This window comes from Lithobates pipiens, unplaced genomic scaffold, assembly GCF_037356315.1.
Source record: "Lithobates pipiens isolate NorthernLeopardFrog02 unplaced genomic scaffold, aLitPip1_a1.2 Scaffold_18, whole genome shotgun sequence".
Classification (NCBI taxonomy): domain Eukaryota; kingdom Metazoa; phylum Chordata; class Amphibia; order Anura; family Ranidae; genus Lithobates; species Lithobates pipiens.
In genome coordinates, this window is record NW_027507758.1 from 7812746 (window position 1) to 7837472 (window position 24727).

The 24727-nt window shown below is 46.6% G+C and overlaps 1 protein-coding gene across 3 annotated transcripts in view; it reads left to right on the plus strand.

Moving 5' to 3' along the window:
- LRFN2 (leucine rich repeat and fibronectin type III domain containing 2) overlaps positions 1–24727 on the plus strand; it is a 738594-nt gene that overhangs the window by 703928 nt on the left and 9939 nt on the right. Inside the window, exons 5-6 of one of the 3 annotated variants that reach the window (XM_077485376.1) lie at positions 23197–23458; positions 24211–24681. In XM_077485376.1, coding sequence (XP_077341502.1) covers positions 23197–23458; positions 24211–24234 — 286 coding nt within the window. In that variant the 3' untranslated portion in view covers positions 24235–24681. Of the gene's footprint in view, positions 1–23196; positions 24684–24727 lie in introns of those variants that run through there. The other 2 variants (XM_077485374.1, XM_077485373.1) reach the window with 2 other exon arrangements.

Genomic DNA, 24727 nt, shown 5'->3' on the forward strand with positions numbered 1-24727 from the left:
GCAGTAGAACAATCTCATTAATGAAATTCAGAGAATATCTCAAGGATGAGAGCACCCGAAAACTTGAATGAACCCAGTAGAAGTTTATTAGCCTGGAACTTCCACAAATACCTGACCACTGCCGTGGCACACAGGTCACATGACCACCGTCAAAGGGTGGCAACCAGGAACATAAAACCAACACTTGCGTCTGCTGTGCTGAGCTAGGTAAAGGTGCGATTTAGGGATGCCAGGCTCACCTGCACCATGCAAAGTCCCGGTGAAGCCCCCCCGGACATTAACTGACCTATGTGAGCGCCTCTCCGGGTCACTGTGAACCCTGTTTTGGGCGGGCTGTCCCCGGGAACACATCCGCTGCAGATGCCACCAATCCTTCAGTGTGTCCTGCTGCTTTGGGCCCCACTACAATGACTGTGCCCAGGGCAGCTGCCCTTTTTTTTGCCACGTGTTAAAGGCAGCACTGAGTAAATGTTACAAACAATTCTTACGTAGGGTAAGGGTACCAAACTTCCCCCCCCTCATCTTCTTGTGTGCTTGGATTGTCTTCTACAGCTGGGATCTCGTTCCCAACTGCCACTTGCCTCAGCATCACTAACCAGCACTGGGTTTGGCAATCTGCTTTCACGTGGACCTGGAAGTGCGCAGTGACATCGTGGGACCTTCCTGCTGTGTATGGGTCTCCTGAATAGTACTGAACCAGTCGGAGGGAGAATGAAAGGCAGGGAGCTTGGCATAGGTCAGGTGAGGCCAATGAGCTTGCAATTCGTGAAACTGTCCTGGTTTTGGTTTGAGCAGGGTATGGCAAACTTCAATAACGTTTCAGATGCCAAACCCGAACACCTTTGAAATCAATGGGAGTTGAATCTGTCCAAAAAAAAAAATGCCCATTATCTGGGCTAATAAGCAACGGGGTGTCAAAAAATAGCATGGGGGTGGGCACTGCCCTGGGACACATGCACCATTGCAAAAAAAAGACTTTTGAAAGAAATCTCTGCACTCTGTACGCAGCACACCCCTGAACTCTCCATTCTGTACACAGCACACCCCTGAACTTTGCACTCTGTACACAGCACATCCCTGAACGTTGCACTCTGTACACAGCACACCCCTGAACTCTGCACTCTGTACACAGCACACCCCTGATACCTGCACTCTGTACACAGCGCACCCCTGATACCTGCACTCTGTACACAGCGCACCCCTGATCCCTGCACTCTGTACACAGCGCACCCCTGATCCCTGCGCTCTGTACACAGCACACCCCTGAACTCTGTACACAGCACACACCTGAACTCTGTACACAGCACACCCCTGAACTCTGCACTCTGTAGACAGCACACCCCTGAACCCTGCACTCTGTATACAGCACACCCCTGAACTCTGCACTCTGTACACAGCACACCCATAAACTCTGCACTCTGTATACACCACACCCCTGAACCCTTCATTCTGTACGTAATGCACTCCTGAACTCTGCACTCTGTACACAGCACACCCCTGAACTCTGCACTCTGTACACAGCACACCCCTGAATTCTGCACTCTGTACACAGCGCACCCCTGAATTCTGCACTCTGTACACAGCGCACCCCTGAACTCTGCACGCTGTACACAGCACACCCCTGATCCCTGCACTCTGTACACAGTGCACCCCTGATCCCTGCACTCTGTACACAGCACACCCCTGAACTCTGTACTCAGCACACCCCTGAACTCTGCGCTCTGTACACAGCACACCCCTGAACACTGCACTCTGTACACAGCACACCCCTGAACACTGCACTCTGTACACAGCACACCCCTGAACCCTGCATTCTGTACATAATGCACTCCTGAACTCTGCACTCTGTACACAGCACACCCCTGAACCCTGCACTCTGTACACAGCACACCCCTGAACCCTGCACGTAATGCACTCCTGGTATTTGTTGCCCCTTTGCGTTCCCCCACTGTTAGTGCAATTTGACCACACCCACTGTTCAATGTGGAGCGCCGGGGTGGGGGGCTTGGTTGAGTTCCTGCTCCTATTTTCTAATGCCCCGTGCACACGAGCGGATTTTCCGTCGGAAAAAAACTTGGATGGTTCTGCCGCTCCGTGACACGATCGCAGGCCCCCGGCGGACATTGAGTCCACGGGACCCTCGGGCGTGCTCACGGAGTAGCATGTGCGCCCACTAAGCCGCATCTTAAAGGGGGCGTACAGGTGCTCCCATTTGCTCAGCCGTGCCATTGTTCACCGACGTATATCGTTGTGCGCTGGTCGACAAGGGGATAAACTGTTTTAAATTGTCCTACAAATATGTATTTAAAATCAAATCTTTAATATTTTTTGGCAATAACTGGGTGTGGAGCAGATTTCTACCAGTCACAGGCTGTGTCATGCCCCCTCCAGGCTCTTTCTTAGAATGCGAGGGAGGTGAAGCCTCGATCAATCTACATGTAATATCCCATCCCCATTGTATTTAGCTGGTTAGTGGGCGTGGTGGAGGAGGAGAGAGGGAGTGGGCTGTCATTTAGCACTGTGTACACGTCCACATGTGTGGCTCTATAGTCACATGAGCTGCTCAGATGTGATAGGGAGGAAATGCTCAGCATAGAAACTCACTGAGAACTGAGCATGTGCAGAGCTGCCAACACTGCAAAATCCCCAGCTGAGTTGGGGACATGAACCAGAAGGGGGAGATAGAGAGCAGCAGGATCAACCAGGTAATTTGCAGAATACAGGAAAGGAATCTCGTAGCGACTGAGTATGAACAGCATGGAATACACCATGTATTCATCGTTTTTTTTTTTTTTTTATGATGTGGGTTTAGTGACACTTTAAGTATTTTTTTTTTTTTTTATCCTGATTATTAATAGAACAGAAATGTTGAATGACTCGGTTTGGCTTGGCGTGTGCTGATCAGAACAGTCTTGGCTGCACAAATATAGAGAGAGCGTTTTGCATTACAATGGTTGGCTCCAAGCCTCAGCAACTTCAATGCAGAAAGAATTTCTTTGAGTCTCCGCGTGACGTGATGCCTGGAGGTTCTGCTCGTGTCCTCTGGAGATCTTCTCACTCTGTAGACTCCAGTCGGTGGGATTTGAGGCTTAATCTTTGCAAAACCTTCGGAAACAAAGTCATTTAACCCTTGTGGAGCTCCGGAAATCACAAATCTGAGAGAGCCAGACGGGTGGTTTTGCCCGACTGAAACCATTTTTTCGATCATTTATAAATGCGATGGCGTCTAAAGTCAGCAGCTCATGTGTGCATTAATGTGGCATTTGTCTTTTGGGTCTACATACATGAGGTGGCACTTGGGCAGGGTAAAAATGGCACCACATCCTAGTTGATTTACTATGCACGCAGTCTATAATGTGGGAAAATATCACAATGATATTGTTACAAAAATGTTTAAGATGACAAAAAGCATGTTCACATAATAAAGTGGTGCTTGTTTAGGAATACATCCTACACAGAATGTCTACAGCAGTCTTTCTCAACGCAAAGAAACCCTTTAAATAGCTTTCCAGTCTCATGGAATCCCTGCTAAACATTACTATATCTCCAACGCATGGTACATTAGTATGATGGTCATTGGGAAGAACTACCCCTTGTCGTGGTCAGGGGTCAGGCTCAGAGACCGGTAGTTATAGCAGTAGGGAGGCTCCCACTGACCAGTTGGATAAGTGCAACAGTAGGTCACCCTGGCTCACCCGAGGTGCGGAGTTTAAGCACTAACCGGTGTTCACCAGATCTCCTGAGGGTGGGGATGGGTCTTTCTGCATGTTAGTACCAGGACGCCATCCTCAAGATCGCCCCAACAGGAGGAGAGTAAGTCAGGGTCCAATAGACCAGTGGTCCCCAACCTTTTTGGCACCAGGGACCGGCGTAGTTGAAGAAAATTGTGCCAAGGCCCAGGGGGGTGTATGCGGCTTTTCGCGGGCAATTTATGGCTGGCGTTGGCGCATCAATCATCCCGGCACCATCATTGATATGATGTTAGGATGATTGAAGCGCATTATTTTTATTATTACATTGTAATATATAACTAAATAGTTCAACTCACCATAACGCAGAATGTGCCAGAGTTTCACTTGCCACGTCGCCTGTCACCAGATGCAGATTGTCCCTTTCCATGTCGCCTGCCTTCAGATGCAGCTTGTCACTTGCCACGTCGCTTGTCACCAGAAGCATTTTGTCCCTTGCCACGTCACCTACCACCAGATGCGGATTGTCACTTGCTATGTCGCCTGCCTTCATATGCAGCTTGTCCCTTGCCACGTCACCTGCCACCAGATGCAATTTGTCCCTTGCCACGTCACTTGCCACCAGATGCAATTTGTCCCTTGCCACGTCACCTACCACCAGATGCGGATTGTCACTTGCCATGTCGCCTGCCTTCATATGCAGTTTGTCCCTTGCCACATCACCTGCCACCAGATTTGGATTATCACTTGCCATGTCCCCTGCCATCAGATGCAGCTTGTCATTTGCCACGTCGCCTGCCACCAAATGTGGATTGTCACCTGCCACCACATGACGGTTGTCACTGTAGTGGTGGCAGCCTGGACTAGTGGGTAGTAAGGAAGAACAGCGGTAATGGGGGGGGCTCCGGTAGTGAGAGATGATCGATGACAGTGTATCAGTGTTCTGCCGCGCTGTGTCGGCAGAGGAGCAGTAAAGTGGGCGGGCAGTGAGAGATGATCTCATCTCTCTGTTCCCCGCCTCACCTCCAGCATTATAGCATCCCCGCTGTGAGCGCGGAAGAGCGGCGATGCAGGCGGGTGGTTGGAGATGATCTCATCTCTCTGCTCGCTCACCTCCGTATAGCGGCCCCGCTGTGAGCACAGAACAGCGGTGATGCGGGTGGTGAGAGATGATGTCATCTCTCTGCCTGCTCCGCCGCCGCTCATCAGAGACAGTGCAGCCTTCGCGGCCCGGCTGCAAGCAGGCCACGGCCCGGCAGTGGGCCGCGGCCCGGGGGTTGATGACCCCTGCAATAGACGATATAGCAGGTGGGATCAAGCAGAAGCATAGTCAGTAAACAAGCCAAAAGATCGGTAACATGTAGTTGCAGGTTGGGATCAAGCAAAAGCATAGTCGAGAAATGAAGCAAAGGCCAGTAATGAGTGGTGGCAAAAAAAACGGATGGCAGCAGGAGTGACAAGAGTGAGATATTGGCTGGAGAGAGCACAATAATCTGCCAAACAGGAAGTGCAAAGGCATGGCTTAAATAGGAAGGACATGGGAGGAGCAAAGAGTTCAAGGTTCCACAGAAACATAGCTCAAAATCATTCAAAGAATTGTCCAGGATCACAGGAAGAGACATTGCTAGACATGACAGAGGTTGCCGGTTCAGACCTGGGTCCTGACATCCCTTTACAGATAGTGAAAAAGATAAAACACTAGAAGAAGAGGGGAAAGAGCCCTGGTGCCGCACATCCATGGAGTCCTATGGTGGTATGAGAGAGACAACCTCAGCCTGGGCTCCTGCCAGGCCAAGCCCCCAACCTTAGTGATGGGGATCCCTGTCCTGGCGGAAGCCCATGCTTAGGTTGTCTCTCTCATACCACCATAGAACTCTGTGGATGTGTGGCACCAGGGATCTTTCCTCTCTTCTTCAAGTGATTACAGGAGGTAAGACAAACTCCATCAATTGCTGGCACTTCTTCGGTGGATGCAGCATCACCCACACTACTCCTCATAGTGATCGAGCCTGAGTGGCACATTAAACAAAATGTTGGTCACAGTGAGAACCTCACGAGGAACCCAAGAGCTCCATGGAAACCTGGTTGAAAAACCCTGGTCTACAGAGTAGTAAAGGTCCCTCCAAGCATGAAAAGCCCCCTTGATATGCCAAAGTAGAACATAATCACTGGTTGGAATATAGAAAATAGGTCTCAAAATGTCATGGTCAGGGGTCAGGCTCAGAGACCAGTAGTTATAACAGTAGGGAGGCTCCCACTGACCAGTTGGATAAGTGCAGCAGCAGGTCACCCTGGCTCACAGGAGGTGCAGAGTTTAAGCACTAACCAGTGTTCACCAGAGCTCCTTAGGGTGGGCGTGGGTTTTGCTGCATGTTAAAACCAGGACGCCATCCTCAAGATCGCCCCACCAGAAGGTGAGTAAGCTGGGGTCCAATAGCAGATATAGCAGGTGGAATCAAGCAGAACCATAGTCAGTAAACAAGCCAAAGATCAGTAACAAGTGGTTGCAGGTTGGCATCAAGCAAAGGCATAGTCAAGGAACAAAGAAAAGGTCAGTAATGAGTGGTAGCAAGAAAAAACGAACGACAGCAGGAGTGAAAAGAGTCACATATTGGCTGGAGAGAGCACAATAATCTGCCAAACAGGAAGTGCAAAGGCATAACTTAACCACTTCCCGACCAGCGCACGACGATGTACGTCGACAGAATGGCACGGGCAGGCATATTGGCGTACAGGTACGTCCAATATTCAATGCCGCCCTGCCATCGGGAGCGCGCTGCCGGCGGCGCGCTCCCGCGCTGGTCGGGACCCCCGTGAGTCCGGTCGCGGGACCCGCGGACTCGATCGCCGCGGGCATCCCCGCGATCGTCTCACGGAGCGGCCGAATGGAGGAAATGCCGTGTAAACAGAATTTCTCCATTCTGCCTAGCAACTAGTGACGCTGATCTCTGCTCCATGTGATTGGAGCAGAGATCAGTGTTCACTAAATGAAAGCCCAACCCCCCCACAGTTAGTAACACACCCCTAGGAACACTTAACCCCTACACTGCCACCCACTGGTTAACCCCTTCACTGCCAGTGTCATTTACACAGGAATCACTGCATTTATATAGCAGTAATTACTGTATAAATGACAATGGTCCCAAAAATGTGTCAAAAATGTCCGATGGGTCCCCCACAATGTCGCAGTCACAATAAAAATTGCTGATCGCCGCCATTACTAGTAAAAAAAAAAAAATAATAAAAAATTATTAATAAAAATGCTATAAAACTATCCCTATTTTGTAAACGCTATAACTTTTGCGCAAACCAATCAATAATCGCTTATTGCGATTTTTTTTACCAAAAATATGTAGAAGAATATGTATATCGGCCTAAACTGAGGGAAAAAAATGTTTTTTTATATATTTTTGGGGGATATTTATTATAACAAAAAGTAAAAAATAATGCGTTTTTTTCAAAATTGTCGTTCTATTTTTGTTTATAGCGCAAAAAATAAAAACCGCAGGGGTGATCAAATACCACCAAAAGAAAGCTCTATTTGTGGGAAAAAAGGACGTCAATTTTGTTTGGGAGCCACGTCGCACGACCGCGCAATTGTCAGTTAAAGCGACGCAGTGCCGAATCGCAAAAAGTGGTCTGGTCTTTGACCAGCAAAATGGTCCGGTCTGTAAGTGGTTAAATAGGAAGGCCATGGGAGGAGCAAAGAGTTCAAGGTTCCAGAGAAACATAGTTCAAGATCATTCAAACAATTGTCCAGGATCACAGGAAGAGACATTGCCAGACATAACAGAGGTTGCAGGTTCAGATCTGGGTCCTGACATCCCTTTACAGATAGTTAAAAAGATAAAACACTAGAAGAAGAGGGGAAAGATCCCTGGTGCCGCACATCCATGGAGTCCTATGGTGGTATGAGAGAGACAACCTCAGCCTGGGCTCCTGCCAGGCCAAGCCCCCAACCTTAGTGATGGGGATCCCTGTCCTGGCGGAAGCCCATGCTAAAGTTGTCTCTCTCATACCACCATAGAACACTGTGGATGTGTGGCAACAGGGATCTTTCCTCTCTTCTTCGTATGATGACAGGAGGAAGACAAACTCCATCCATTGCTGGCACTTCTTCAGTGGTTGCAGCATCACCCACACTACTCCTCATAGTGATCGACCCTGAGTGGCACGTTAAACAAAATGTTGGTCACAGTGAGAACCTCACGAGGAACCCAAGAGCTCCATGGAAACCTGGTTGAAAAACCCTGGTCTACAGAGTAGTAAAGGTCCCTCCAAGCATGAAAAGCCCCTTTGATTAGCCAAAGTAGAACATAATCACTGGTTGGAATATAGAAAATAGGTCTCAAAATGTCATGGTCAGGGGTCAGGCTCAGAGACCAGTAGTTATAACAGTAGGGAGGCTCCCACTGACCAGTTGGATAAGTGCAGCAGCAATATAGAAAATAGGCTTTAAAATGTAATAACGCTGAGATGGTCAGAGGGGCCGGAACCTCAATGTGTTTCCCGAGGAACCTGATTCTTCAGAAGGATATAGGGAGACCAAAGGTTCTGCAACTGAACAATAAAGGCATTATGTACAAATAAAGAAAATTTAAAAACAAAAATAGTTCACTCTACAGTATATATACATTATAAGTAGTGTTTGCTACCTGTGCATCAATAGAACCCACAAAACATGTTGAGGTTCCAGCTTCCTTGAACATCCCAATGTATTATACTTCTTGAAGCCTATTTTCTATATTTCAACCAGTAATTGTGTAGATGTATTGGAATCTTTCCATTCTATGATATCAAGGGGAGGTTTTTATACTTGGAGGGATCTTTATAACTCTGTAGATATTCTGTGCAGGATATGATCTTAAACGTGCAGCACTTTATTATGGGAACATGCTTGTTTTATTGTGAACCTAAACTGACTTTAGGGTCTCCACTCCGAATGTCCCCCATTTGGTGTGTTCCACTGGGGGTGCAGGTCGGGCTAGGAGTCCACCCTGGCTCCATGTAATCCACAGAACCAATAGAGAAAAATCTAAACCACTGCACACCATACAATCCAAGAGTGTAATAAGTGATAGCAGCCTCAGCCTAGCTTCATCCAAGCCAAGGCCCCCCCACCTACTTCCATGACTAAGCCCCATGGATGGGACAAAACATGTTGGGCGCATGGCTTGGATGGAGCTAGGCTGAGGCTCCTACCACATATTACACGCTGAGCTTGTATGGTGTGCGGTGGATGAGATTTTTCTATGCTTGTTTATTATCCTCAACATTTTTGTAACAATAAAATCATGATCGCATTGTTGATTGTGTCGGCACCTTGAAAGTCCATTTTCAAGCATCTGCATGGTCTGTTATGCAACCAAAGAGTCCATTTTAGTTTCCCATGATTGTGAGGCCAAAGGGTTGCCTCTTTTCCCTGTTGTGCTGCAACTGTGAACATTTATTTAGGGAACTCTGAGCTGTTGTGCTGCTGAGGTGCCCATCCAAGCTTCAAATACAAAGCATATTTGAAAGACACCACACTACTTAACAGCTCGTACGTTAGAATGGAATAGGAAGTGGCCTCAGCCTAGGCTCCTCCCAGGCTGCACCCACTGATGCCTTTCACCCTGCCCACAGGGCTTGGTCATAGAGGTTGAGTAAGCCCTGTGGGGCAAAACACATCAGAAGCATGGCCTATGCGGGGGCATGGCCTGATTGGTGTCCAGGCTGAGGTTGCCTCTCCATTCACCTCTGTAGGATTCTCTAGATGTGCGGAATTCCGGGGGTTACCACTCTTCTTTTCGAGCCTAGGCTGAGGCCACTTTCTATTTTTGATCTAGCATTTGGGCTTTTAAAAAGTACAGCAATGTGTTTTGCCCCGCCTACTCTATGACCAAGCCCTGTGGGTGGGGCAAAATGTATAAGTGGGTGTGGCCTGGGAGTAGCCTAATGCCCCGTACACACGAACGGAAGTTCCCCCTGCAAAAGTCCGATGTTGGTCAGAAATTCTGACCGTGCGTAGGCTCCTTCGGACTTTTGTTGGCGGAATTTCTGCCAGTAAAATATTGAGAGCAGGTTCTCTATTTTTCGGTCGGAAAAAGTTCCGAACGGAAATTCCAATCGTCTGTACAAATTCCAACGTGCAAAATTCCTACGCATGCTCGGAAAAACAATTTGACGCATGCTCGGAAGCATTGAACGTCATTTTCTCGGCTCGTTGTAGTGTTGTACGTCACACCGCGTTCCTGACGGTCGAAAGTTCCGAGAGCTTTTGTGTGACCGGGTGTATGCAAGGCAAGCTTGAGCAAAATTCCGTCGGAAAAACCATCCAAGTTTTTTCCGACGGAAAATCCGCTCGTATGTACGGGACATAAGTTGAGGCTGCTTCTGTTTCCAATCTAGCACACAGGCTGTTAAAGCCCTTGTACACACGGCCGGAGAATCCGTCGGAATGTGTCCTATCGGACCATGTTGTTGGATAATCCGACTGTGTGTGGTCTGCATCGGACTGTTTCCGTCGGAATATCCGTCGGACCAAATTTTCCAACTTGCTGGAAATATTTTCCGACAAACTGGTCCGATAGGACATACTCCGATCATGTGTAGAGAATTCCGATCGGACAAAGTGCCACGCATGCTCAGATCAAATTCCTTCATCAAAGCTATTGGCTACTAGTCTGAACGTAGTCCCGTCGTAACAAAATTACGTCATCACGTTCTGAATGATCGGATTTTCCGACAACTTTGTCCAACCGTGTGTATGCAACAGTTTCGGACAAGATCCGACAGACAAAATCCGACGGACAAAATCAGACGGATTTGGTTGTCGAAATCTCCGACCGTGTGCAGGGCTGGACTGGGACAGAAATTTGGCCCTGGACTTCATCCAGACTGGCCCATGTACATTTTGAGTGTCCCATCAGCACCCCCTTACATCAGAGTGTCCCGTCAGCAGCCCCCTTACATCAGAGTGGCCCACTGAGCCATCGGCCCACCGGGAAACTCCCGGTTGTCCCAATGGTCAGTACATGCCTGACCGTGTGTACAAGGGCAAAGAGTGCAGTGTCTTTCAACTATACTTTGTATACGAGGCTTGGATGGGCACCAAAGACACCAGCCCCAATTGTAGTGAGTCATTGAAGTGGACCAAATGGCCGCTTGGAGGGGCACTCTAAGGACACAGATGGGTTGCCAAATTTATATGTCACAGTAGTTTATCAATAGCAAAAAAAAAAGTTTTTCCAACATTATTTTAGGGCATGCAAATGCCAATGATTACCCATTTTTTTAAAAAAATATAAAACATGAGGTTGCACCGAGTATATAGATACTCAACATGTCAAACCTTAACCACCTCCTCCAGGTGGATGCCACATCCCGTTGGTGCTTCTCCTGAGTTTCTATGGGCTCTGCTGTGCGATTGGGGATCTGCAGCATGCATCCAACGGAGGCGCCGGTTTACCATAGAGCTGGCCATGGACCAGATGGGGCCCCCAGGCCATCTATATGACCCTAGGGGGCCAGAAGCAACGTCATCCAGCTCTGACAAATGTAAACACTGCCCTTTGTTTTTGCGGGTAAGCCTGAGATCGATTTATTTTTATTTATCTCAGGCTTTCCATAATGCAGGAGAGATGTGGAGACTTAAGCCCCATACACACTATCAGATTATCTGCTGAGTTTTTCCTTCAGATTTACCAAAACCATGTAGTAAAAGGGCCTGCCTGATTGCATACACATTGAAACTCCTAAGGTTTGTCCTCATATTATATTATATGGTTTTGGTAAATCTGAAGGAAAAACTCAGCAGATAATCTGATAGTGTGTATGGGGCTTTATAGACCCCAAATATGTCGATAAAGAGTAGCTGTCATACCCTTTTCCTATTACATTCCTTCTAATAAGAATAAAAGTGATAAAAAAATAACTAAATAAAAAATTTATGGGAAAGCGTAAAAATAAATAAAATAAAAAAATACATTTTTAAAGCGTCCCCATCCCCTCGTACTCACACGCCAAAGCGAACACACATAGCGTTTAAACCACATATGTGAGGTATAGCTGCAATCTTTAGAGTGAGAGCAATAATTCTAGCACTAGACCGATTGCCGTGGGCAAAATGCGGTCTTTTGCATTTGCACGCTTGCGTGCGAATGCAAAAGCCCTCACAATGTTTCCTGCATCCAAATATTTCAAGCACAATTGGCATTATTGCAAACATTTTCAGTTGGTCTGCTCGAAGCATCATTCATCCGTATTGCAGGCTGAGTGGTCAGGTGAAGGCGAAGCGCCCTCCTGTGGTCAGTTCAGTGCAATAAACATATTTACAAGAAGGAGTCTTTGCCTTCTTTTTTCTGAATCGGCTGCATTGATATGGAAGCAGCAGTCTGACTTTCGCAGTCTCACTTTTCTTTCTTTCTTTGCATTCTAACGATCTCCCTGTAAGTGTCGTCTCCACCTTCGCCTGGACAGCTCCGGGTGGCTTTACAACTCCGCGGAGAGGAAAGAAACCAGAGCAGCAAAAACAAATGCAAAGGCAATTTAACCTTTTTTTTTTTTTTTTCTTCCTAAACTAATTGGCCTGCGGCGCGGTTTGGACGTAGGGCCTGGGCGTCCTGGGGAAAGCCGAGCCAATTTCTGCAGGATATGCATTAAATCTCACCTACACAAATCAATACAGCGCACTTGAATGGCTGCTGATCGGAGCTATAATGGTTACCGCCGCTCTATTCTTGGAAGTCGCCGATGAAAGTCAAAGGAAGGAAGTTAATACAACCTTGTTTTCAATTGCGATTTATTTGTTTGATGTGTTCAGCTGCTCCACCACCCTGGGGGGATAAAGCAAACGAACCGGCCCTGAGTTTGTCCTCATTTGTAGATGACACGTCAGGGAACGGGGAAGAGGAAACCCTATGGGGAAGATGTTCCAAGAATTCATCTCCCCTCCACACTGCATGAATTTTGTGTGTGGCTGTGGTGGGGACTAAATGAAGACTCATTTATATGCTGAGCAACGGTACATATCAATACTTGATCAAACAGGGAGCACGGGCAACCTCATGTCTCCATCTACCAAGACGAAACCGCTTCAGGGGGCCTCCATAGATGTCGCTTGATCTAACTCCCAATCACTGTCATAGAGTAGATTGTTAGCCCAGAATCAATCATCAATCAGTCAATCTGTCTATCACTACCAGATCAGCCAGGGAGTACAAGCAACCTCATAGCTCCATATATTGAGATAGGACAGTCTCCATCTACCAAGACCAGAAAGCTTCATGGGGCCTCCATAGATGTCACTTGGTCTATCTACCAATCACTGTCATACAGTATATTGTTAGCCCAGAAACAATCATCAATCAATCAGTCAATCTATCTATCACTATCGGATCAGCCAGTGCTCACAAGCAACCTCATACCTGCATCTATTGAGTTAGGACAGTCTCCATCTACCAAGATGAGGCAGCTTCAGTCTCCATAGATGTCCCTTGATCTATCTCCCAATCACAGTCAAAGAGTAGATTATTAGCCCAGAATCAATCATCAATCAATCAGTCAATCTATCTATCACTACCAGATGAGCCAGGAAGCACAAGCAACCTCATATCTTCATCTATTAAGATAGGACAGTCTCTGTCTACCAAGACCAGACAGCTTCATGGGGCCGCCATAGATGTGACTTGGTCTATCTCACAATCGCTGTCATAGAAAATAGTGTTAGCCCAGAAACAATCGTCAATCATTCAGTCAATCTATCTATCACTACCAGATCAGCCAGTGCTCACAAGCAACCTCATACCTACATCTATTGAGATAGGACAGTCTCCATCTACCAAGACGAGGCAGCTTCTGGGGGCCTCCATAGATGTCCTTTGATCTATCTCCCAATCACAGTCAAAGAGTACATTGTTAGCCCAGAATAAAACAATCAATCAGTCAATCTATCTATCACTACCAGATCAGCCAGGGAGCACAAGAAACCTCATAGCTCCATCTATTGCAAAAGGACAGTCTCCATCTACCAATACGAGGCAGCTTCAGGGGGCCTCCGTAGATGTCACTCTATCTCTCCCAATTAATCTCATAGAGTATCTATCTATCTATCTATCTATCTGTGACAGACCGAGCCAGTACAGGGGCTTTTGGAGGGGACTGCAGGTTAGCCTCTTGCTTACTGACTACGGGCCCTGGCGTTTGGAGGGGGCTCTGTTCTTTCGGAGGGTGTGCCTGGGGGACCTTTGGAGTAATTTTACTTTGGATTCAATCCATGTTCCCCCAAAACACACAGACTCTGGGAACTGGAGGAGCCAGATACATATCTGGGGCCTCTAAGCCCAAACCAGCAATGACTGCTTCCACCGCTCCTAGACTCAGAGCAGATGTCAATATAATCATCTCAAGCAAACTGATGCTGGGGGTTACCTGCAGCAGTCTGTTTATTAAGGTGTTATGTGTTTATTAAGTGTGTCTTTCCCATTGTGTGTCTTCTATGTGTGCATTCCCATTGTTCATTTAATTAATCGAGTCACCTATTGTTTCTGCCTGTTGGCTAATTTGGATAACTTGTGGAGGTTCCCACATGATGGGATTAGTCTTGTGTCAACTTTACCTCGTTATTTATTTAACCTTTGTGTTATGTTTTGGGTAAATATTTGGTTTCACTGTTCATGTGGTGACTGGCCTTTTTTTGAAAAAGCAGGAACAGGGGAGGGGAACTTTAACCACTTGCTTACTGGGCACTTAAACCCCCCCCCCCCCCCCTGCCCAGACCAATTTTCAGCTTTCAGCGCTGATGCACTTTGAATGACAATTGCGCGGTCATACAACACTGTACCCAAATGAAAGTTTTATCATTTTTTTCCCACAAATAGAGCTTTCTTTTGGTGGTATTTAATTACAGCTGGGAGATTTATTTTTTTGCTAAACAAACAAAAAAAGATGCAAAATAAAAAAATAAATAAAAAATCATGTTTAATAGTTAAAATTTTGCAAACAGGTCATTTTTCTCCTTCATTGAAATGCGCTGATGAGGCGGCACTGGTGGACACTGATAGGCTGCACTGGTGGGCACTGATAGGCTGCACTGGTGGGCACCGATAGGCACGGTTAAGGTGGCACCGATAGGCACGGTTAAGGTGGCACCGATAGGCACGGTTAAGGCGGCACCGATGGGCACAAATAAGGCGGCACTGATGGGCAAAGATGGGCACAGATAAGATGGCATAGATGGGTGGCATGGATGGGTTGCACGGATGGGCACGGATAGGTACCACTGATAGATGGGACTGATGGGCCCTGATAGGTGGCACTGATAGGTGGCTCTGATAGGTGGCACTGCTGGGCACTGATGGGCGGCACTGATGGGCACTGATGGGCACTGGTAGATGACACTGATGGACACGGATATGTGGCATATGAGGTGCAGCACTGTTGTTGAGGCAGATTGTGGGCACTGATAGGTGGCACTTTGGACACTGATGGGTGGCACTGTAGGCACTGATGGGTGGCACTATGGGCACTGATGGGTGGCACTATGGGCACTAATGGGTGGCACTATGGACGTGGTAAGGGGTCGGGATCGACCCCTTGCTTCGATCCGTGATCAGGCGAGTCTCATAGACTCTCTGATCACAGAGCGGGGTGCGCAGGCCACTCGTGCACGGGACGACGTCAATAGGCTTCGTCCCGGCAAAGCAGGTCCGAATAACGGCTATAGCGCGGATCTCAAGCGGTTAAATGAAGTACATAGATATTACCGTATATACTCGAGTATAGGCCGACCCGAATATAAGCCGAGGCCCCCAATTTACCCCCAAAAAAACTGGCAAACTTATTGACTCGTGTATAAGCCGAGGGTGAGACATGCCTGTCCATCCCTGTGTGTGTGTCCGTCCATCCCTGTGTGTCCGTCCATCCCTGTGTGTCCGTCCATCCCTGTGTGTCCGTCCATCCATCCCTGTGTGTGTGTCCGTCCATCCATCCCTGTGTGTGTGTGTGTCCATCCATCCATCCATCCCTGTGTGTGTGTGTCTCCATCCATCCATCCATCCATCCCTGTGTGTGTGTGTCTCCATCCATCCATCCCTGTGTGTGTGTGTCTCCATCCATCCATCCATCCCTGTGTGTGTGTGTATCCATCCATCCCTGTGTGTGTGTGTGTCTCCATCCATCCGTGTGTGTGTGTGTGTGTGTGTGTGTGTGTGTGTGTGTCCAGCCTACCTGTGTCCCGAGCCTTTGTCCCGAGCCTCCGTCCCGTGCCTTGCCTCCTTGCCTCCGTCCCGTGCCGTGCCTTGCCTCCGTCCCGTGTCGTGCCTTGCCTTGCCTCCGTCCCGTCCCGTCCCGTGCCGTGCCTTGCCTTGCCTCCGTCCCGTGCCCTCTTCGTCGGCGCCTCGGCAGCCATTGTAAAATTCAAAAGCCGCGCCTCCGCCTTCGCCTGTGATAGGCGGAACACTGAATTTCCCAGCAGCCTGTGTTCCGCCTATCACGGACATCGTATCATCCTCGTCCGTAGTACGAGGATGATACGATGTCCGTGATAGGCGGAACACAGGCTGCTGGGAAATTCAGTGTTCCGCCTATCACAGGCGAAGGCGGAGCCGGAGGCGCGGCTTTTGAATTATAGAATGGCCGCTGTCTGTCTGCTCGACACGCTGATCGAGCGGGCAGACAGCGATGACTCGAGTATAAGCCGAGGGGGGCACTTTCAGCCTCAAAAAAGAGGCTGAAAATCTCGGCTTATACTCGAGTATATACGGTAATAAAAAAATGTAATGTATAAAAATTGAATATGTCAATAACAAGGTACATAATGGTAATTGTTATCACTTAATTACGGTATGTAAAATCTCCAGTACAATTTATGTATACACACATATGGTAGAGGCTAGTATTTGCATGGTTACAAACAATTGATGTAATATAGCATATAAAAAGTAGCTGGTAGACCACAAAAGGATTGAAACACGGCATATATCATCTCTACGCGTTTCATGAATTGATCCAATCTTCAGGAGCATGCATGTGATTGGGGGTATATATAATGTAGAAGGTAAAGAATTTTATTTGGTCTGACCCTGTCAAGGAAAAAGATGGTAATAGAAAAATTGTAAATGAAATAAAATTGATAAACCCAAAGAAACCCTCACTCTCAATAGTACTTACAGGGGTGACTACATAATGAGGGTGTGGCACTAGGGATCGTGGAACCCCCTAGGGGGCATCAACATACTTTTGAAGTGTATAAAACCTGTATTTCTGTTCAATAAACAGCCATTACTTTAGTTTTAATTCAACATCTTGTCTGTGAATGATGCTTGGGGTAACAGGGCTGGTATCAGCTCACGGTGTGCTGGAACGGTTTGGGGGGCAGGAGGCACTGTTTGGCGGAAGCACCCAAGTGGGTTGCCAAGCGTTCCGTTACACTATCTATATCTCTTTGGGGTTACATTACTATCATTGTTTCCCCAAAGTGAATGTGTCGATAAATTTTGCAAAAAAAAATAAAAAATACCCAATCACGTTCAAGTAAAGCAAAAATAGTATTTTTGCTGGATGAAGTAAGTCAGCAGAACCTCACCTCATTCCTTAAGCTAAGGGCAAATTCCCATGGAACGTGTATAGACTGTCATTGGCCGGGACCTGCTAACAAAATCCCCCTGTGTATATTCACAGCTGGAGTCGGCGGATGCCCCCTGTACCTGGAGGAGGCTAGCGACGTACATGTTGCTGTGCGGGCGCTTCTAAAGTGGTTATGAATAGAGATGAGTCTGCTGAACTCATCTCTAACCAAACTGCAAACTCACACCCTTCTTCTTCTCCTTGGAGTACAAAAAAATAAGCATGAGTTCAGAGTTTCGGCTACAGATGAGTTCAAAGGATGCCTGCGCTCCTCTCCACTCATAAGGTAACATTCTTGTATCTCATAGGTCAGTGATGGAGAACCTCGGCACCCCAGATGTTTTGGAACTACATTTCCCATGATGCTCCTGTACTCTGCAGTGCAGTTGAGCATCATGGGTAATGTAGTTCCAAAACATCTGGAGTGCCAAGGTTCGCCATCACTGTCATAGGTCATAAAAGATCATAAAATACTATGAATTAGCCTGTCTCCACCTTTTCAAAACAAAGGAACCCTTCCAGTCTCAGAGGACCCTCCGCTAATAATTACTAAATCGACAACCCATGATACATTAGTGTGATGGTCAGTGGGAAGGATTCTCCCCTTACAGATAGCTTAAAGTGGTTGTAAACCCTTACAACACACTTTGACCTACAGGTAAGCCTAGATTAAGGCTTACCTGTAGGTCCAATAAATATCTCCTAAACCTATACGGTTTAGGAGATATTTGCCCGAAGACAGGCACCGCTGTCTACGGCGCATGCGCCGCAGACAGCGGCGTGCAGGCGCAATGAGCACGGCACCGTCAACGATGGAGATGCCGCGCGTGTCGGCTCCCGTGCGCATGCATGCGCGGGAGTGACGTCATCGCGGCTTCGCCAAATGACAGCTGCGAGACCCCACCGAGAAGATGGATGCGCCGGACTACAGGGGACAGCGGTGACTTCGCTGGCTCCTGTGTCAGGTAAGTGACACATAATGGACTACTATGCGATGCGATGCGATGCATAGTAGTCCATTATGCTTTGCCTTTGCAGGGAATGCAAGAGGAAGTAAACTCATCAGGGTTTACTTCCTCTTTAAAAGATGAATGGTGCCAGTGGGAACTTATGTGAGAGGTAGAAATTGCTAATTGCTCAAGGAACCCCTAGTAACCTCTGGAGGAACCCTAGGACTCCATGGAACCCTAGTTGAGTAACCCTGGTATTAATACTCAAATCAAGAAATGCCTGTTCTACACTGAGGTGGTTATCTTCTAACTAGACAAGTTGAGGAGCTCCAGGGTTCTTGTTTCATTCAGAGGAAACTGTTTTTTTCAGTTTCCTCAGTGGTTGGTAAAACCTGGTTTGGGACATGGAGCCTGGAGAGTTCATAGAGATTTGGAAGGAAGGAAATCTCTGCTCCTGGGACCAGATTCTGCAGGCAACTGGGACACACTGATGGTGCGGGTATTCACACCTGTTATAGTCTGGGACCTGACAGTAGACTGGGGCTTAACCCTCCCGAGGAGTCCATGTGGTTGCAAGAGAGCACTGTGCATGTCTGCAAGGTGCAGATAATGACAGAGTGGCAAAAAAGCATAAAGAGAGTGAACCGGGAGAGAGCGGAGTCAAAGCAGCTATGCGGAAATTGGTCTATGAGTTTAGACCTAAAGCCTAGGCTTAAGGCCTGAAACAACCATGTGGCAAGAGTAAACAAGGAGGCTGAAGTTATGTTGTTGTGTCACATACCTGGTAGAGTTAACAAGAGGGCTTCCCTTACAGCTCCTGTCCTAATTCTCCTGAAGTGGAGGACAACAAGGCAAAGGGTGTCATGGGTGCATGTAGAAGATCCTGCCCAGAAGATGCTTTTGGGTAGTGCAGGAGAGTAGAGTATTGGAAACCCCACAAGATGCAATGCAGGAGTTAGTAGTTGCAGAATTTGGAGGCATAGTCAGGCAGGGAGGAGGCAACAACTGGGCAACAGAGGTACAGAATCTGGAGGCAGGGCCAAGCCAGGGTCAGTATCAAATGAGCAGAAAAGGTGCAGAATCGGCAGACTGGAAGCAGGCAAGGTCAGGTCACAAGTCAGGATCAGCATCAAGCATAGTCAAGAGGAGCTGGGTCAGATCACAGATGGGACACAGGAGTATAACAGGGCAGAGAGTGGCATGAGTGCCTCTAGAAGATCCTGGACAGAAGATGCTCTAGGTAGTGCTGTAGATATGGTGAGAACAGTACTGAAAACTGTGCAGCAGGGTATGCAGGAGCTAGCAGGTGGAGGATCTGGAGGCATAGTCAGGCAGACCGGAGTCGGCAAAAACCAGGCAGCAGAGGTACAAAATCAGGAAGCAAAAGAGGAGTCAGGGCTAAGCCAGGGTCAGTATCAGATGAGGAGAGGAGATACCGAATCAGCAGACAGGAAGTAAGGTCATGTCACAAGCCAGGATCAGCAACAAGTGAAGATGAGCTGGGTCAGAGCACAGATGGGAACACATGGTCTGGTCTCTGGTCACAAGAGTTTGACCACTCAGCAATCTTCAAGACTTCTAGACAGCTTAAAAAAAGCCAATAGGCTCCTGAGTTGCATGAGTTGTCTATGTGCCTGCATATATCTTCGCACACGACCATGCACACAACTCTTCCAGTGACTTATTTCCCATATACTGTGTGTTAATACAGCTTTGAGTTCATAGAACCACTACCAAGAGTTCTTACCCAAAAGAAGTTTACCATTACTGTCCATCTCCACTCACTCTCCCTTTGGCCAGCTTGGTCAGGTTAGCAGTTATTACTGTTGTGTTCTTGGGTGACAACCCATACAAGGATTGGAAAGGAGTCAGCGCAATAATAATACCCATGGTGCTGGAATGGGATGCACAACAGGCTCATATAGGTGTGATGGTCAGGTGTCCACAAACCTTTGGTTATATAATGTAGCAATGGGCTTAAAGAGACCCAGTCATGACTGAACTTTAACAAAAATCTGAATATTCAGTAATTAGAATTGTGTGAGTTTCGTTGAATTGAAAGATTAATGTATATATGTCTATGCATGCTTTTTTTCAGAGAAAACATACAAGAACTCCTCCGTTCATGTCTCCACTCCCTACCCACCTCTGAGCACCGTCCCTTGGCTCCTACCCATACCCACCTCCCAATACCATCCCTTGGTACCTATCCATACCCATCTCCCAGAACCGTCCCTTGTTTCCTACCCATACCCACATCCCATTACCATCCCTTGGTTCTTTCCCATACCCACCTCCCAGTACTGTCCCTTGGTTCTTACCCATACCCACCTCCCAGTACCGTCCCTTGGTTCTTACCCATACCCACCTCCCAGTACCGTCCCTTGGTTCTTACCCATACCCACCTCCCAGTACCGTCCCTTGGTTCTTACCCATACCCACCTCCCAGTACCGTTCCTTGGTTCTTACCCATACCCACCTCCCAGTACCGTCCCTTGGTTCCTACCCATACCCACATCCCAGTACCATCCCTTGGTTCTTACCCATACCCACCTCCCAGTACCATCCCTTGGTTCCTACCCATACCCACATCCCAGTACTGTCCCTTGATTCCTACCCATACCCACCTCCTAATACCATCCCTTGGTACCTACCCATACCTACCGCCCACTACCGTCCCTTGGTACCTACCCATACCCACCTCCCAGTACAGTCCCTTGGTTCCTACCCATACCCACCTCCCAGTACTGTCCCTTGGTTCCTACCTATAACCACCTCCCAGTTCTGTCTCTATTAGAGAATACAGAGCCAAGTATCACTTTGTGGTGTTAAGTAATTTGTATGAAATTTGGTAATGATAACAAGAAAAGTTGTAAAAGAGATCCTCCACAGCCAGCAGCAATAGAACCCCTCCAGCAAAAATAGATTTCCCGACAACAATAGACCCCCTCCAGCAACAATTCACCCTATCAACAAAATACCACCCAAGCAACAACAGACCCCCAGTAACAGATCTCCAAGCATTCAGCATCAATAGACCACTCCCTCAACAGTAGCTCCCTTACAGCAACAATTGATCCCCCCGCAACATACAACCCCCCCCCCCAGCGACAATAGATCCCCCACCAGCAACAACGGATCTCCCACCAGCCAGCATCAACAGACTTTACAGCAGCTAGCATCAATAGACCCCTCCCTCAACAGTAGATCCCTTCTAGCAATTGACCTCCCCCCAGCAACATGGTCCACCCCCAGCAACAAAAGATTCCCCTTCAGCAACAATAGATTGCCACACAAAAAAAGAACCCCTCTAGCAAATATACTGCAGATCCACCAGCAGCCAGAATGAAAGCCTGATGAAAAAAAGCCAGGACTTGGGGTAGTGGGGGCCCCTGGGCTTGAGCCACTTTTGGGCCCTACCTTCTATACATTACCTTATTTATCGGCGTATAACACGCACCCCAAGTTTAGGAGGGAGTTTTAAGAAAAAACATCTTTTAGGAGGGAAGTTTAAAGAAAAAAATTTAATTTAAATGCCCATCAATGCAGCCTTATCAGTGTCCATCAGTGTCCATCTGCAGCCTTGTCAGTGTAGCCTTGTCATTTGCAGCCTTGTCATTGCAGTCTTGCAGTTTAAAAATGGCGCCGCCGAGATACAGTGTCCTCTGTATCTCGGTGGCTCTCGTGTCCTCTGGGCGGCTCTCAGGTCCTCTCGACGGCTCTCGTGTCCTCTGGGCGGCTCTCAGGTCCTCTCGACGGCTCTCGTGTCCTCTGGGCGGCTCTCAGGTCCTCTCGGCGGCTCTCGGGTCCTCTCGCAGTCCTGAGAGGAGCCGAGGTTAGCCAAGCGTACTCGGCTCGGCTCACAGTCACGCCCAGTCCCTGTGTTATGTCCATCATAGGGCGGGACTGGGCGTGACTGTGAGCCGAGCCAAGTACACTCGTCTATGTATCTTGGGCGGGGCCCCCTATTGGGCGGGGCCCAAGGCTTGAGCCCAGTTAAGCCCAATGGTAAGACCAGCCCTGCCTGTGTCTATGTAGCACAAAAATGCTACATATTATTATGGCAACAAGAGAAATACCAATTCAGCCCTCTTTGTTTTCTCTTATATGTTTATGTATTTTCAAACCCTGGTTTGCCAGATATTTAAATTTTTAAAAATGTATATGTAACTAAACTAGTAATGTTTCAATTACATAGCAGGCGAGGTTGAAAAAAAGACACAATTCCATCGAGTCCAACCTATCTGTGTAATTATATGTCAGTATCACATTGTATATCATGTATGTTGCGGTCGTTCAGGTGCTTTTCTAATAGTTTATTGAAACTAGTTAGTTACGTATCTAGCTAAATATATATATATATATATATATATATATATATATATATATATATATATATATATATATATTCTGATTGGGCACAATTCTTTTTAACAACTTTAAGTTTTTTGTGTTTTTTTTTTGTTTTTCAAATTTCATAATACTTTTGGTATGATTTCCTTGCTATAAACTACTTATTTAAATCCATTTGTACTGATAGTATCAATATTTCTATAATTCTAAATGAATGTTAATTAATTTTATACGATAATGCCCAACTTGATAAAGCTTGATCTTTTGAGAATTGCACTAAAGTAAAAAAAAAACGCTATATGAAATTTAAAATTTCTTGTCGTAATTAGAATTTGTTTTTCATTAAAACTTAAATTATTTTTTTTTTTTAACGTATTTTTGTAGTTGGGCACATATCTATATATACATACATACACATATACATATACATGACTTTATGTTATTTACGTATATACACAGTACGTGGTTGTATTCCTATGATCTTACACCACTTATGAATATTTGTATTATATATTCATATTGAAAAATATATTAATTAATTTCCTTTGTTTTTTTTTTCTTCTTTTTTTCTTTTTTCTTTTTTATTGTCTCTTTTTTAGGATGATCCCTGCTTCAAACAAAGCATTCGTCGTGAATAATCTGGTATCTGGGACAGCATACGATTTGTGCGTCTTGGCCATCTGGGATGACACGGCGACCACCCTAACAGCCACCAACATAGTGGGATGTGCCCAGTTCTTCACCCAAGAGGACTATCAGCAGTGCCAGTCCATGCACAGCCAGTTCTTGGGGGGAACAATGATTCTAGTTATTGGTGGAATCATAGTTGCTACATTGCTGGTCTTCATTGTTATATTAATGGTAAGATATAAAATATGCAACAATTCCCAGGGGAAGATGGCCGATGTCACCAATGTTTATTCCCAGACTAATGGAGGAAATTCAGTGCAGAATGGGGTTCCACTACAAGTCAATCCCAAAGTGGTGGTGAGGAATGAACTCATGGAATTCAACTGTGGCTCAGTGCACAGTAGTGTCTCCTCCTCTTCTAGTTCTGTCAATAGCCCAGAAGGCGATGACTATAGCCTACAGAGTAATCAAAGCACTCTGTCCCATAAGTGGAGACCTGTCTCCAGGTCTAAACCCAATATTGATAGACTTATGGGAGCGTTCGCCTCCCTGGAGTTGAGGTGTCAAAAAAAGGAGGACGCTGTGGACTCCAGGACTTCGACGACAGTCCACCAGTCAGACAAAGAGCCCTTGTTGGGCAATCAAGAGTCCAAAGTCCGTAGCCACCTTATGTTACCCCTGGAGGGAAAAGCAAAACGTAGCCATTCATTTGACATGGGGGACTTTGCCGCAACACAGTGCTGTAGTTACCCAAGAAAGATGACAAATATTTGGACTAGGAGAAGCCTTTCAGTTAATGGGATGCTTTTACAGTATGACGATAGTGAACTAGTAGGGAACGCAACTAGATGTACCTGCGACAGCTCAGAATGGGTAATGGAAAGCACAGTGTAAATAAGCAGATCATTTCAGTTATTGATTATCTTGCTGTTTTCTGATGGCAAGGGTAGCGTACAAGAATTAAATTCCTTATGAATTTCTAGGTCAATGGATACAGAAGTGGGTAGCACCCACGGCAGGAGTAACCATGACACAAAATTGAGCAGATTGTGCTAAGCACAAGAAGTGGTGGACTGCTCCGGCCAAGAAGCACATGTTATATTCTAAAGTGCTCTTTATCCCGTAAAAAAAAACCCAATGAAGTCTGGAGAGGCGGGAAAAAAACAAAACTCATCCCTGTCTTTTAAGTGTGATGTTTGATGAAGACTCCTCCGCTGCGACGTCGGTGAAGTGATGAAGCCGCAAGTCAAGTCATCGCCATTCGTGGTCACCTCAAAAGTTTTTTTTTTTTTCATTTTTTTTGTTTTCTCTTTTTTTTTTTTTTTTTTTAAAGAAAGCAAGTTTTATTTATTGTATTATTTGAGATAGTTATTAGTCCTTAATAAAAATCTAAAGGGAAGTATGATATGGAAATATATATTTTTCAGAAAAATAAAGAAAGCTCTATAGAATGTTTATATATTTTTTCATTGCTGTTCTTTTCTTTGTGCATCAGATGTT